Below are 12,545 nucleotides of genomic sequence, written 5' to 3' on the forward strand. Positions count from 1 at the left end.
GAAAATGTTTGTTATATTAGACCATTGTAAATAAGTAGAATAAATAGTATTTACGTCATGAAAATAACTAATTCCCGAGCTTGGTTGGAGTTCGGTTATTAAATTAAATGTGATTAGAAGTACACATTGAAGATGACATGCCAATTAAACTCAGACTAGCTGTTGTTGTCATAACAGTTGAGACTGTCTGTCTGTAACAGAAATACTTTCTCTTTTAGGTAAAAGTTATATGCTGTATGTTTGCCAGTAATAACCTGCATCTGGTTCTGAAACTTAGAGATGTTTATTACAAAGTGCCTGAAGAAAATTGGCTTTTGGTAGGAAAAGGTTTGAGCAATACTTCATACAGTAGGGTGCAGGCTGTTTCTGCCTGTGTCTGTTCCTTGCTCTCAACACAAATTCATACAGAATGTGATTGACAAGGTGGATCCTGCAATGAAAATGTGGGAATAGTCTGAATATGTGAATTCAATAGCAAGCAATAAAACAGTAACAGCAATCAAGGCTTAATAAAACTGCAGCTTTAGTAGTGTGTCCGAAATATGTTCATGTTGTTGCTGAATTTTGATTTGCATTGTAGCTGTTGTTGAGGGGAATCACATTTCTTGTGACATAGTCAGACCCTTTCATGCAAATTATGTTGACCAGCTATGCTTTTAATATATTGTTCAGGAAATGTATCAAGAAATGAATAAATCCATATAAAATATAAGGATAATTAATCGAATCATCTAATGATTTTATTGATTTGGATTATTGAAGAGTTTGGTAGAAGTATGTATGTGGTTGTGGCATTAAATACAAAAATGATCCCTTTTGCAAAGCTTGTGAAAGAATTCCATCTGACCCAAAAAAAGTGAGAGAAAATACAAAACTCCAAAATAGCTATACCCAATTGAGATTCCCAAAGGTTGGTACATCCCTGTTTTCACACACTTGCTTCTGTGTAATGCTCAGATTCCTCAAAAGACCTTGATTTGCTGGTAGGTATGTTGTGTTTCAGGTGGAGCTAAATATTGCAGAGTTTGGTAACTCTGTTATAACATACCCCACAAGTAATTTGCTGCAGGGAAAAGAAACCTACTTACTGCTGTTGACATGTACTGACTGCAGAGTTCCCCAGTACAATTTTGCCTCTCTCTAGCCAAGTGGCACCAGCTGAGATACTGTTTCTTATCCACCTATTGACATCTTATCTCTTCATAAGGCTAATGTGGTGAAGGGAGATACAGCTTGGAACCTTGAATTTCAGCAACAAAAATCATCACCTTAACACCAGGACATTAATGATCTGTTTTTTTGAACCATAATGCTGAAGCAAATGGATAGCAGCAGGCAAAGTCACAGTCTGTACTTAAGAGTTTGAGGAAATGGTCTACCCACAGTGCTGGAAATGGCCATAGAAATGGCCAACAGTAAGCCATTAATAAATTGACAGAAAAATAACGAGATACCCTGAGTCTCAAGTCACAAAGCTGCTCTGATGACTGAGTGGGGGGCAAATTTGATTTGAATGTTTCAAATCACATTAACCATTAACCAAAAAAATATCCTTCTGGAGCAGATGAAATATTTAAAGACCATGAAATGAAATCGTGAACCTGAAAACCTGAATTCATGACATTTTTGTGGTTAGAATTGTAGGTGTCAAAAGTGACATCTGCATTAAAAAAGGAAACACTCGCCATTGCATCCTAAGTCCTACTGCTTTGCAGAAAAAAAGGTTTTATAAATCTTTAATGCTGTGGTAATATATTATCACATATATATTACCTTGGTTTATGTCATGTGCAAATTTTTTGCCTGTAATGAACAAACAAAGCAAACAAACACACTCACACACACAAACACACACACAGACACAAACAAACAAATTGTCTTATCGTGCCAAATTATCAGCATCAAACTGTATAACAGCTCACACTGAATTTCTTAAAATAGCATTTAACCACATCAAATAACAGTCTGAAATAAACTATGAAATACCCTCCTATGCTAAAAAACCCCAATTTGAAAGTGCAATTCAAACTTACTCTGTCCCTTCTGAAGCACAAACATTCACAGTTGCAACAGTGGCAGCTAAAAAGATTACTCTTTTCCATTATTTAGCTATGGCTTCTGTCCAGCTCAGTCCCATATCTGTGCTGGGGGGAAGGACAGCATGAGACTTGAGGACCGTGATATGAATAACCATGAGTCTCACAGCTGCACTCTGCTTTCTTCTAATAGCCTTTTCTTAAGCCACAGGGATGTTTGCACATCTGCCCTGGAAGCTTAGAGGCAGAGAAGGTGAGAGAAACAGGCTGCAAAGCAGAGAAGATGAAAAGGTGGCGCAAAGGCCTTGTGGTTCTTTTTTTGTTTAGATTGTGTTTTACCGACATTAGGCTTTCTTATGCTCCTTGATACCCACTTTCTATTTTGCGCTGAACACCTAGCTGATTTGTTTGTATTTTTCATCATCATATGGATAACATGGAATCTTTAATAATAAAGTAATAAAGTGACAAAGAAAGTTCTTTACAGAAATAATAAACTATGAACTTATAATTTGTTAACATTTCCTTTAGATACCTGTGTTTCAAAGAACAATAATCAAATGTCTCTGATGTACTCTCACTGTGAGCAAAAGAGACTAGGCACCCCCTCCCACCCTATAAACTAAGTGGTGTTCCAGGCAGTTGGGTGTAGGCACTTGGCAGATCTGAGCACTTAGTCTCTTGACAAAGTGACTCTTTTTAATCAATTTGAATGCATCAGCAGCAGCATTAAAAGCCCCCACTCCTTTGCTCCATTGACTCCTCCTGAATCTCAATATTTAATATATCTTCAGAGTTCCAGTAATGGTCCAGATTTATCATGTGTTGAGCAGCCATGATGGGTTGAAATGCGAAATGGCAGGCAGGAGAGATTTGGTGACTTTTAAAGGTGACTGCAGTGATTGCATATCACAAAGTAAGGCTGTTAGCTAGAAACTCTGTGGAGTCTATATGACCAATTGCTTAATGATGAGCATTCTACAGGCCCAGCATGCACAACCCCACCTTTAAGGAGGAGTCAGAATTCATTAAATTCATTATATATGAAAACCATAGAGACATAAATGCTAAATTCAATCCAGTGTGGATATCTGCAGGTGGCAAATTGTTTGCCACATTCAATTACCTCTCTAGGCAATTAATGAAGATAGCATTGTATAAAATGTGTTGCATGGTAGTGATGGGAAAGGACTGAAACAGAAAGATGGTAAATACACAATACTTTTAAAGTGTGCAACAAAATAAGCTTAAACAGGTTAAGCATAAATATGAATGCCTTTCAAAGCTAAGCTTCAGCTGTTGTGATCTTGGAGTTTATTATAATTAGATCAGAAACTATCCTTAGTGATTAAAATTCACAGTTTTAACAAAATATAATGGCATTCTTTTCTTGTATTAACCTATAACCCACACATTTACCTTAGACTGCCTCAGAGAAATTTTAGGAAATAAAGCCTGCTTTAAGGTTAATTTCCAGACAAACACCTGTTCAACATTGTCTAAAGTGAAAATTACTCTTCAGGTCTGAGTCTGAAACTTTTAAATAGACAATGATTTGAGTCCCTAAGGTTTGTTGGTGAACACAGAGTTTTAATGTCCTTGAACATTTGGAAGGTTTAACTATATACCTTGGCTGTTTGCATGGTGTTTGTCCAGTGTAACTGACTCTGGCACAGGATGTGCTGACATTGTCTTTGAGGCAACCTGAGGTATAACCACACAGAGGTGGATCACTTAATCTGAAACTGAAGGCTGAGAAAAAGTTCGAAAACCAATTTTTAATTGGCCGAAGTGCTTGCATCGAACCACATCATATAATTAATTTCAAATAGATTTGCTTATGCGTTTTTGGACACTGTGTGACAGCAATGCTCCGATTTATAAGTGCTTTAGGGCTGGCTCTGTTTATTCCAGAGTATATTATAGTAAACCATCTTTCTATTTATTACCATACAGGATATACATTTGTGCATGCTTTTTGTCTCTATTTACACTATTTTAATCCCATTTCCATTCTAAACATTACAAATAAAGAACTGCAAAGTAACCTTTGTTGAACGTGTCTACTAACAAGGTTTTCTATTCTATTTTAGACAAATACAATAATGCAAAAAGTAAACTTCTTTTATTCATGCTTTATTCACTTTGTGTGCTGTCCCTGAGAGACTGGGTCTGAGTTTTGTAAGCCTTTTAGACAAATAATCTAATAAATATGACTAACAACATCTAGAAACAGAATGTACATGAAGAGTAGGCCTTAAATATTGGCTTAAACCTGGATTTAAATATATAATAGCTGTCTATATAGATTTAAATACATACTACTAGTAATCAATTATTAAATGTTTATGCAAAGAATAGAACTCTTTTCATTTAACAATCCTTAAATGTATTTATTTCTGTGTATTTAAGAAAAAAATACATTTCAAACGTGCTTAGCAAAAATAACAATCTTTCAGACAACTTATATTGTTCATTTGGAAGAGCACAATGAAAATTCCCACCATTAGTATAAAAATAGAAAGAGGATGAAATCTCACAAGTGGCCATAATTGAATTCACTGACATGATGATATGCTTTCTCTTTGGCTTTGTCAATCATCTGGGTGCCTGTGGAGACAAAGTCTTTAAATCCAGTCCATCAGTCACCTCTAATTCAGAGAGGCATATATACAGTCTGAAACACAGCACATGTCTGCAGTCTGCAAGAGTCCTGCAGCTCGCCAATCAGCCCTTTCTGGAGATTTGTTAATTTTTTTTTGTTTGTGCTTAAACCATACATTTTACACCCATTTTCTTTTAACACAGGTAGGTCAACTGAAAAATATTCCTCTGTTTTGGAGGTTAACAAATGGTGTGTCAGTATTTGGCAGTGTTTCAGAGATTGTAGAGAGAAAAGAGAGCACAGTCAAGCTACTGAACTCATGTCGAACTCTTTTAGTGTGTGTGTGTGTGTGGCCTAACCTGCAAGTAGCGTTAAATTCATATACTTAAATAGTTCTTTACTTTATATAGTTCAGCTAGAACATAGTCTAATCAAAATCTCAGAAGACATATAATTAGGAAATCTAGTGGAGCAATGCATGAACAGCCTGAGTTCTTAGGGAAATGGTTTTCATAGAACAGTAATTCTCTGAGGAGAAAGCAAAGCGAAAGCCTACAATAACTGGACTCCTGGAGCTATTTCAGTTTAAAAGGAACATATTATAGCTTCCTTACACAAATCAGAAATTTTAATGTGTTTATGAATCCGAGGTGAAATGTTTATGCTTTACCAACAGTGCATCTTAGTTTGGATTTATTCTATGTATGTATTAGTTTAACGTTTATATCCATTAAATGTTGTTTGTTTGTCCTTCTGATGGAACCAAGTTCTATAAAGAACTCAATAATGGAATGAGGGTTTCTTTGTCAGGGTTTGAAGTTGTTAGCAAAGTTTTTAGGAGCTTAAGAACCCTTAATTATCCAATTAAGCATTTAAGAAGACTTTTTTGTGCCAAGTGCCAAGACTTTTTAGCTACATTTTAAATGCCTGACAAGATGTAAGTTGTCAGGACAAAGAGAAAAAAAAACAGTTACCAATAATTTGGAGTTTATACAATGATTTTTAGGCTTTCTTTAAGTATTGGATAATTAACACTTCTAGGCTTCCAAAAAAGAGTTCTACTTGAAACTTTTTCTGATCAGAAAAGTATTTGTGATAGGGTTATACACTCATCATCCATCCATTTAACAGGAACACCTGCTCATTTATGCAGTTATTCAATCAGCCAAGCATGTGTCAGCAGCACAATGCATAAAATCATGCAGATGCAGGTCAAGAGCTTCAGTTAATGTTCACACCAAACATTAGACTTGGTAAAAATGTGATCTCTGTGACTTAATCTGTGGCATGGTTGTTGGTTCCAGATGGGCTGGTTTGAGTATTTCAGAAACTGCTTGTCTCTTGGGATTTTCAGTTTCAGTGAATATATTCCCAAAGATAGCCTCATGTTCATGTTCTTAGCTGAGTGGAGCTGAGAGATGTGGTCATCTGCTGTTCATCCACCTCAAGGTTTGATGTGTTGTGTTTTCTGAGATGCTTTTCTGCTCCGTGGGTTGTAAAGAGTGCTTATTTAAATTACTGTATCCCTCCTGACAGCTAGAACCAATTAGGCCATTTTCTTCTGACCTCTCATATCAGCAAGGTGTTTTCACCTGCATTTTTGAGTAAACTCAAGAGGATGTTGTGTGTGAAAGACTTAAGAGTTCAGCAGTTATAGAAACACCCAAACCTGCCCATCTGTTACCGACGTCCATGACGCAACTTGAGCTTACAAGAAAATCATTCTTCATTTAATGTTTCTTTTTACATTTTGCAGGAAATGTGTGTATATCACAGACAGTTAAAATCCCCCGTGAGCCCAAGCCAGGAGAGTTTGACAAGATTATCCACACTCTTGGAGAAAATTCCAATGCCAGAGTGGTCATAATTTTTGCAAATGAAGACGATATAAGGTGAGTACAAAAACCCCCCACACGAACTGTGTTGCTGAAGGGGCAGGGAGTCAAGTATTACAAGATAATTGCAACCTTCAGCACTTGCCCTAGAAGTCTACACCTAGTACTTTAAGAGCTAGGCATCTGGTTAATTAGCCTGGAGGTGCTACTTCTGCACCGTTATAAACAATACAGGCAAAGCAGCAATCAAGTGCAGACAAGCCATCCACAATCATACCTTATTTAGGAGCTTTTTACGAGTGCTAAGCTCATAAAAATTCAGTATATACAAAATACAACAACAAACCTTGCTGCATTTATGATGCAAATTCTGTGTTATGCAAAGCTTGTGTTTTGTCAGTCTCAATATTTTCCCAGTGTTAGTTTTGTGGTTTACCTTAACAAGGTGATGCCACTGTAAATCACTGTGCAATCTGACATAGTTAGCGGGTGTTGAATATGCCACAATTAGTGGCTGTGAAGTTTCTGTGTGAGGCACCAAAATGTTGAAATTTTTTAAGCTGACTTTTTGGGTGACATTTTGATAGCAATTCACGTTAATTGTGTTAAGTTTCAGCGCAACATTTTGCTGTATAATGAAAAATCACAGGTTGCACATAAATGTAAATAATAAATGTTAAAGTTAAATTTAAACCTACTTGTTAATTTAATGTAAGTTTAAATGTAGGACCTAATATGTATTAAAGTTAAGAATGTTACAGGTATTGTTAAATGCTAAATGTTTAGTTCACATTCTATTTGGTCACCCTTTCAGAGTTTTGTGCAAGTTCAGTGGCATAAACCATGAATTTAAAGTGGCAGGACTGGAAAGACTTAATAAAGTTATAAAACATAGAGTTGTGGATAGGATTGCAGATGCGCTGTGACAGCATACTGTTTTTGATTGCAACAACTTTATCACTGCAGTGGGTAAGCTACTTTTTTATTCCTTATTGAAGACTAGCTGGCTTCATTTCAGAAACAATGGATTAGCATCAAGTGAGGTAAGTTGTGGCCTACAAATAGATACTGATATAGCTGATAGCTAACAATTGTGAAATGTGAGCTATAGGATAAAATAGTACCTCTCAAAGAGCAGGTACTGTTTAACAGCATTGTCATTGTCACACGGGTCCACTGATACACACTGATGCAAACTCGTCTTACGGCTGCACAGCATGGATTATGTCTGAGAATCTTAGGAAAGGCAAAGGGAGGATCTTTAGGAAACAGTTCAGTCCTCTAAAATAGAACTGGATGGAAAGCACTATTCTTCTGTACAGGAAAGAATGTTAGTAGAATAATTAGTTTTGAACTGTGGGGTCTACATTTTTCAGTATGCCTTTTCCCGAGAACATCTTGGGTCAGACGAATTTTGTTGTGGTCTCAATTCAATAAGTCCACAGAAGGTTGGAACTGGATTTGTATCCCATATGACAATTTAATCAGCATAACCACCCAGTGGGCATTGTTTTAGGGGTGCAGTTTGGAGGTCACCAAAATGCTTGCTAAGGGCCTGAGGCATTCTTTTCACTACCTTAGGCTTGTGTGAGACAAGCAGCATCTTTGTAGGAGTTGGAACATAGAACCAGGTATTGGTGACCTGAAAAAGCCGGTCTGTTTGACCATGCTGTTTTTGTGATTCAGAAACTCTCCTATCCAGGGCCTTCTTGACTACAGACCCAAAGAGTGACTTTGGTATACATCAGCAGAGAAGATATATGCACCATGTGTAAACTAGATTGTTTTCCCTACACAGTCGCGCTATATCCTTTCCTAGTTGTTCTTTTGCTAGAAGTGAGTCTGGATCAGCTCCACCACAAGGAGATGACCTTTGTGGAATGTAGTGATTCTTCTTTTGCTAACAGTAAAATGGATAATGTATTGCCAGTGTGCACTGTACATGATGCAATGTCGGATGTTTCCAGAAGAACTTAATCAGCACATCTGTATTCAGCACTTACGCTGCACACATCTAATGCAGCTTTTCATCTCATGAGACCTCAGGCAACACAATACAGGCATCAGTGGCAGACAGTCTTGACGTGCTTGTGACCCTTCATATTAGGTGGAACATGCACCATGGAGCTCAGGCACAGTTGAGATATCTGTTCAAATTCCCTGTTAAAGATCCCTTGTGTCATAAAATTCCTGTGCTGTGGCATAGTAAAATCTGTCATGGCCAGCACTATGAGAAAAAGAACATTTCTGTGGTGGATTGTACGCATTTTCCAGTCCCCCTCTGCCACCACCATTTTAAGAGTGCTTGCCATAGGTGAAATTCTACTGAAGTGAAAAGAACGAGGGGTTTCTTGTCTGCAAGCCAACTTGAGCATGTTACCCGAAATCCATTTAACCTACCAGACTCACTAATTAACAGCATGTGGTATGGCAAGGGAATACCATACGACCATAAAAAGCAGGTCTGCTGGTCTGCTAGAGCAGGGGATGTGGAGTACAGAGAGAGCTGAACATGAATTGGATGTTAATGGAAGAAAACCTGACTCCAAAAAAGTTTTGTGTAATGTAGCACATAGTCAGGTTTATGCTGGTTGGCTAGACGGTGTGGGTTGTGAAATAGAGATAATGCAGATGTGGAACCAATACTGCTGCAAACAATGAAAATATAAAAGAAATTCAAAGCTAACTAGCAGACATCACAATGAGTTATAGATAGTAAGGCTAGCAAATAGCTCTAGAATGTCACAATGTATAAAAAATGCATGTACAGAGGTAGAAGAGATAAGGAGATGATGCCATTGTCATGATATCTGTAGTTCTTGAAAATTAGCTGGTGTGAAATAGAACTAGTTCTCTACATCACTAATTTCACAGCAGAGACTGATTTTCATTAGGACACTGCTGCAGTGTAGATGTAATTACGCCCACATGTTTTATCACTTCAGCAAGATTTTCAGTTATACCATGTTTAATCCGTTATCCGTTGTGAGCATGGACCAGTCTTTAAATTGAATTCGTACATTAAGAATTTGTATTTAGATTAATAGTCGTTTCCAGCAGACATTAAGTGGAAAATAATTAAAAATAAATCCATTACACTTCAGTATAATATTTTTCTAAACATAAAAACTGAAAATGTTCAACGTTCCTGTAAACATACATGTTTATATGTACATAATAAATATTAAATAACTCAACTAACTAACTAAAATAATACTTATTAAATTTTGACATTAAGCCTAAATATAAAAGTTAGTTAAAGTTATGTCGGATTTTAAATTTAAGATAGTATATAAGAAAGTAAGTAAATTCCTACACAGAAGGTTTCTATTATTACACATTTATAGATTCATTTCTTTTACATCTAAGATTTAGGCTATTTGCAAAAATATGGGATTTTTCACTCATTATGTATGGCATAGGACTGCACTGAAACATTGTCATTTTGTCATTTAACTTTCCTAGCTGAACTAAAAGGTCAGCTAGAAAAGCTCTGACCTTTACACTTGCCACTCATATTTATGTAACATTAATAGAATCATTAAATTGTAGTTAGCAATCAATATTACGTAAATTTACCCCTGGTAAATAATTTTTAAGGTTATTACACAAAGACATTTTAACATATGAGAACATGTTTCTAGAGGATTTAGTGTTGACTGATAAACAAATGCAACTGCAATGTAGTATCTGTAACACTAAAAAAATTCATTATTCATGCCTGGAGGTCAGAGAGAGGTTCTGATTTATATGCAGGAGAAACAACTGAAGCATTCATGACACACTTTTTTTTCTTTTTAACGTGAATTAGTCATTCATACCATGATATTTCTCTCCTTCACTTGGCTGCTTCACTGTCATTGTGTGTTGTACTTAAGTTAGCTATACTGAGTGCATTTGTCATATCTGCTCAAATACTACTTTGTTTTATGGTCCTTCAGTTATTTCACTTATCTGAAATGTATTACTGTTGATATGTTGAAGCTTTCTTTGAGAAGAAGTTTATACAATATACTATGGGAGGAGATCTAGAAGATCTTATATCTAGAAGAAGTTTTTGGTGTTTGCAACAGTCAGTTCTGAAACATGAAGGTCTTTTGACTTTCTGTTTTCTTGGTATCAAGGCAAGCTGCATGTTTGTCTTACTGAAATAAAGGTGACTGGTGAGTGGCTGAATGTTTATAGCTATTATAATGTAAGTAAAATCAGAAACTTGTTATATGTTCCCTGCAGCAAATGCTCATATTAAATAATAAAAAAAAAATAATGTCATTCATTAATAACTTAAAAATGATTGCACATTTTGGCCTGTGTTGTTAAAAGAAAATAATCCACTTTAGGTTGTTGGGCAGTATCAGTCCACTATGGATTATTTTACTAAAATAATGTAAATTTATACAAAAAAGTTACAAAAGACCCCCAAAACAAAATTTAAAAAGCTGCAGTTGCATACCCCCAAAACAGCTTTGCAACTTGGCAGTTGTGTTATGTCTCGCTTTCTTGTAATTTTTGGCTAGTCTATTTTAGACATTTTGCCAGAAGAGTCTATAAATTGCAATTCATTTTAGAGGCTGTGAAGTGAGGATGGGAATTAATATGCCGGGAGCTAGGGAGGGAGGTGGCAGCCACCACAGACATGTAAAGGTCAATGTGTTATTGACAAAACAAAGCTTATCAAAACATTGGTACCACCATTTTAAAGTGAACAGTAGATTGTCAGATTAAACTACGTTCCTAGAATTTAGGGCATCAATTTCGATTTCTTGTGAAAAAATAAATAAATAATAATAAAAAAAATAATATTAATACATTTATTAAATGAATGAATATATATATTTGATTATTTGTTGATTATTTTTTCACTTGTTGTGACTAATACAGTTACGTAATATTGTGACACTGAGCTCAGGTTTTCAAAGTTTTCAGAACACAGATATTTTTGTGTTCATGTATATTTATTTTTGTGTAAGGGCAGAAAACTGTTCTGTTGTAAATATTGAATTTCTATTGCAAAATTTGCTTTTGCATATGGAGTTGAAAATTCTCTTTATTTCTAATGTTTAAGGAAAGAGATTGTGTTACTGTGTGCAAATTTTGAGGTAATATTTCTTAAGGTTCGATTCCCAGCCACTGGATACAGTGCTGGTCCCAAGCCTGGATAAAATGGGAGGGTTGCGTCAGGAAGGGCATCCGGTGTAAAATCTGTGCCAAGTTGTTGTGCAGACCAGTTGGTCCTCACACATGTAGGGAGCAGCCGAAAGATCAACAACAAACATATTTTTTAGGGAATGAACAATTTTAAGCATTGAATATTTAAAAATATATAACAAACATGTAACATCTTTAATTCATAAATTAAATCATTTGAGCTTATTTATTATTAACAAAAAAAGTTTATTCAACTAAATAATTTTGAGTTAATTTGAGTTCATCTGTTCTTATGTGTTAAGTGTACTTAATTTAAAACAATTAAATTTATCTACATAAAAAAAATTGAGGAAACATTACCTCAAAACCTTTAAGTTATCTTAACTTGCCAGGGTTTAAAGTGCAACATCAGTTGTTTTTTCCCGTTTTGATATTCAGTGAAAGGAACCAGATATGTAAAAACTCTAACATGCTAATTTCTCATAATTAGTAAATAGAAGGTTGTGTTATGCAAGATGAGTGTGTTTAAAGTCATTTGCATCTTTGGAAAAAGTAGAAATAGCTCACACAAGAATTATAATTTTTAAAAATAAGATGTAAGCAATGTAAGATGCTTTTGAAGTTATTTTATTGTCATTTTCAAACTATCTGTTTGATGTGATTCAATGTAGAATATATGATATCTTTTGTCTATATGATAATCTTTTTTCTCTTTCAAGGCGACTCCTGCAGGCAGCAAAGAAAGCCAACCAAACAGGACATTTTATTTGGGTGGGATCAGACAGCTGGGGCTCTAAAATCTCTCCTGTGCTACACCAAGAAGAGATGGCTGAGGGAGCTATCACCATCCTACCCAAACGCCAGTCTATCAAAGGTAGATCAATGATTAGATTCTCTTTTTGACTGATACTAATCCCTGAA

At 35.6% G+C, this 12,545-nt stretch overlaps 1 protein-coding gene across 2 annotated transcripts in view; it reads left to right on the forward strand.

Moving 5' to 3' along the window:
- Positions 1–12,545, forward strand: part of LOC131362209 (metabotropic glutamate receptor 4-like) — a 112,642-nt gene that overhangs the window by 78,094 nt on the left and 22,003 nt on the right. For both annotated transcript variants that reach the window (XM_058404063.1, XM_058404062.1), the window contains 2 exons: positions 6,398–6,533; positions 12,344–12,498. In XM_058404063.1, the coding sequence (XP_058260046.1) occupies positions 6,398–6,533; positions 12,344–12,498 (291 nt within the window). The remainder of the gene's footprint in view (positions 1–6,397; positions 6,534–12,343; positions 12,499–12,545) is intronic.

The sequence above is a fragment of the Hemibagrus wyckioides genome, linkage group LG11, assembly GCF_019097595.1.
Source record: "Hemibagrus wyckioides isolate EC202008001 linkage group LG11, SWU_Hwy_1.0, whole genome shotgun sequence".
In the NCBI taxonomy this organism is placed as follows: domain Eukaryota; kingdom Metazoa; phylum Chordata; class Actinopteri; order Siluriformes; family Bagridae; genus Hemibagrus; species Hemibagrus wyckioides.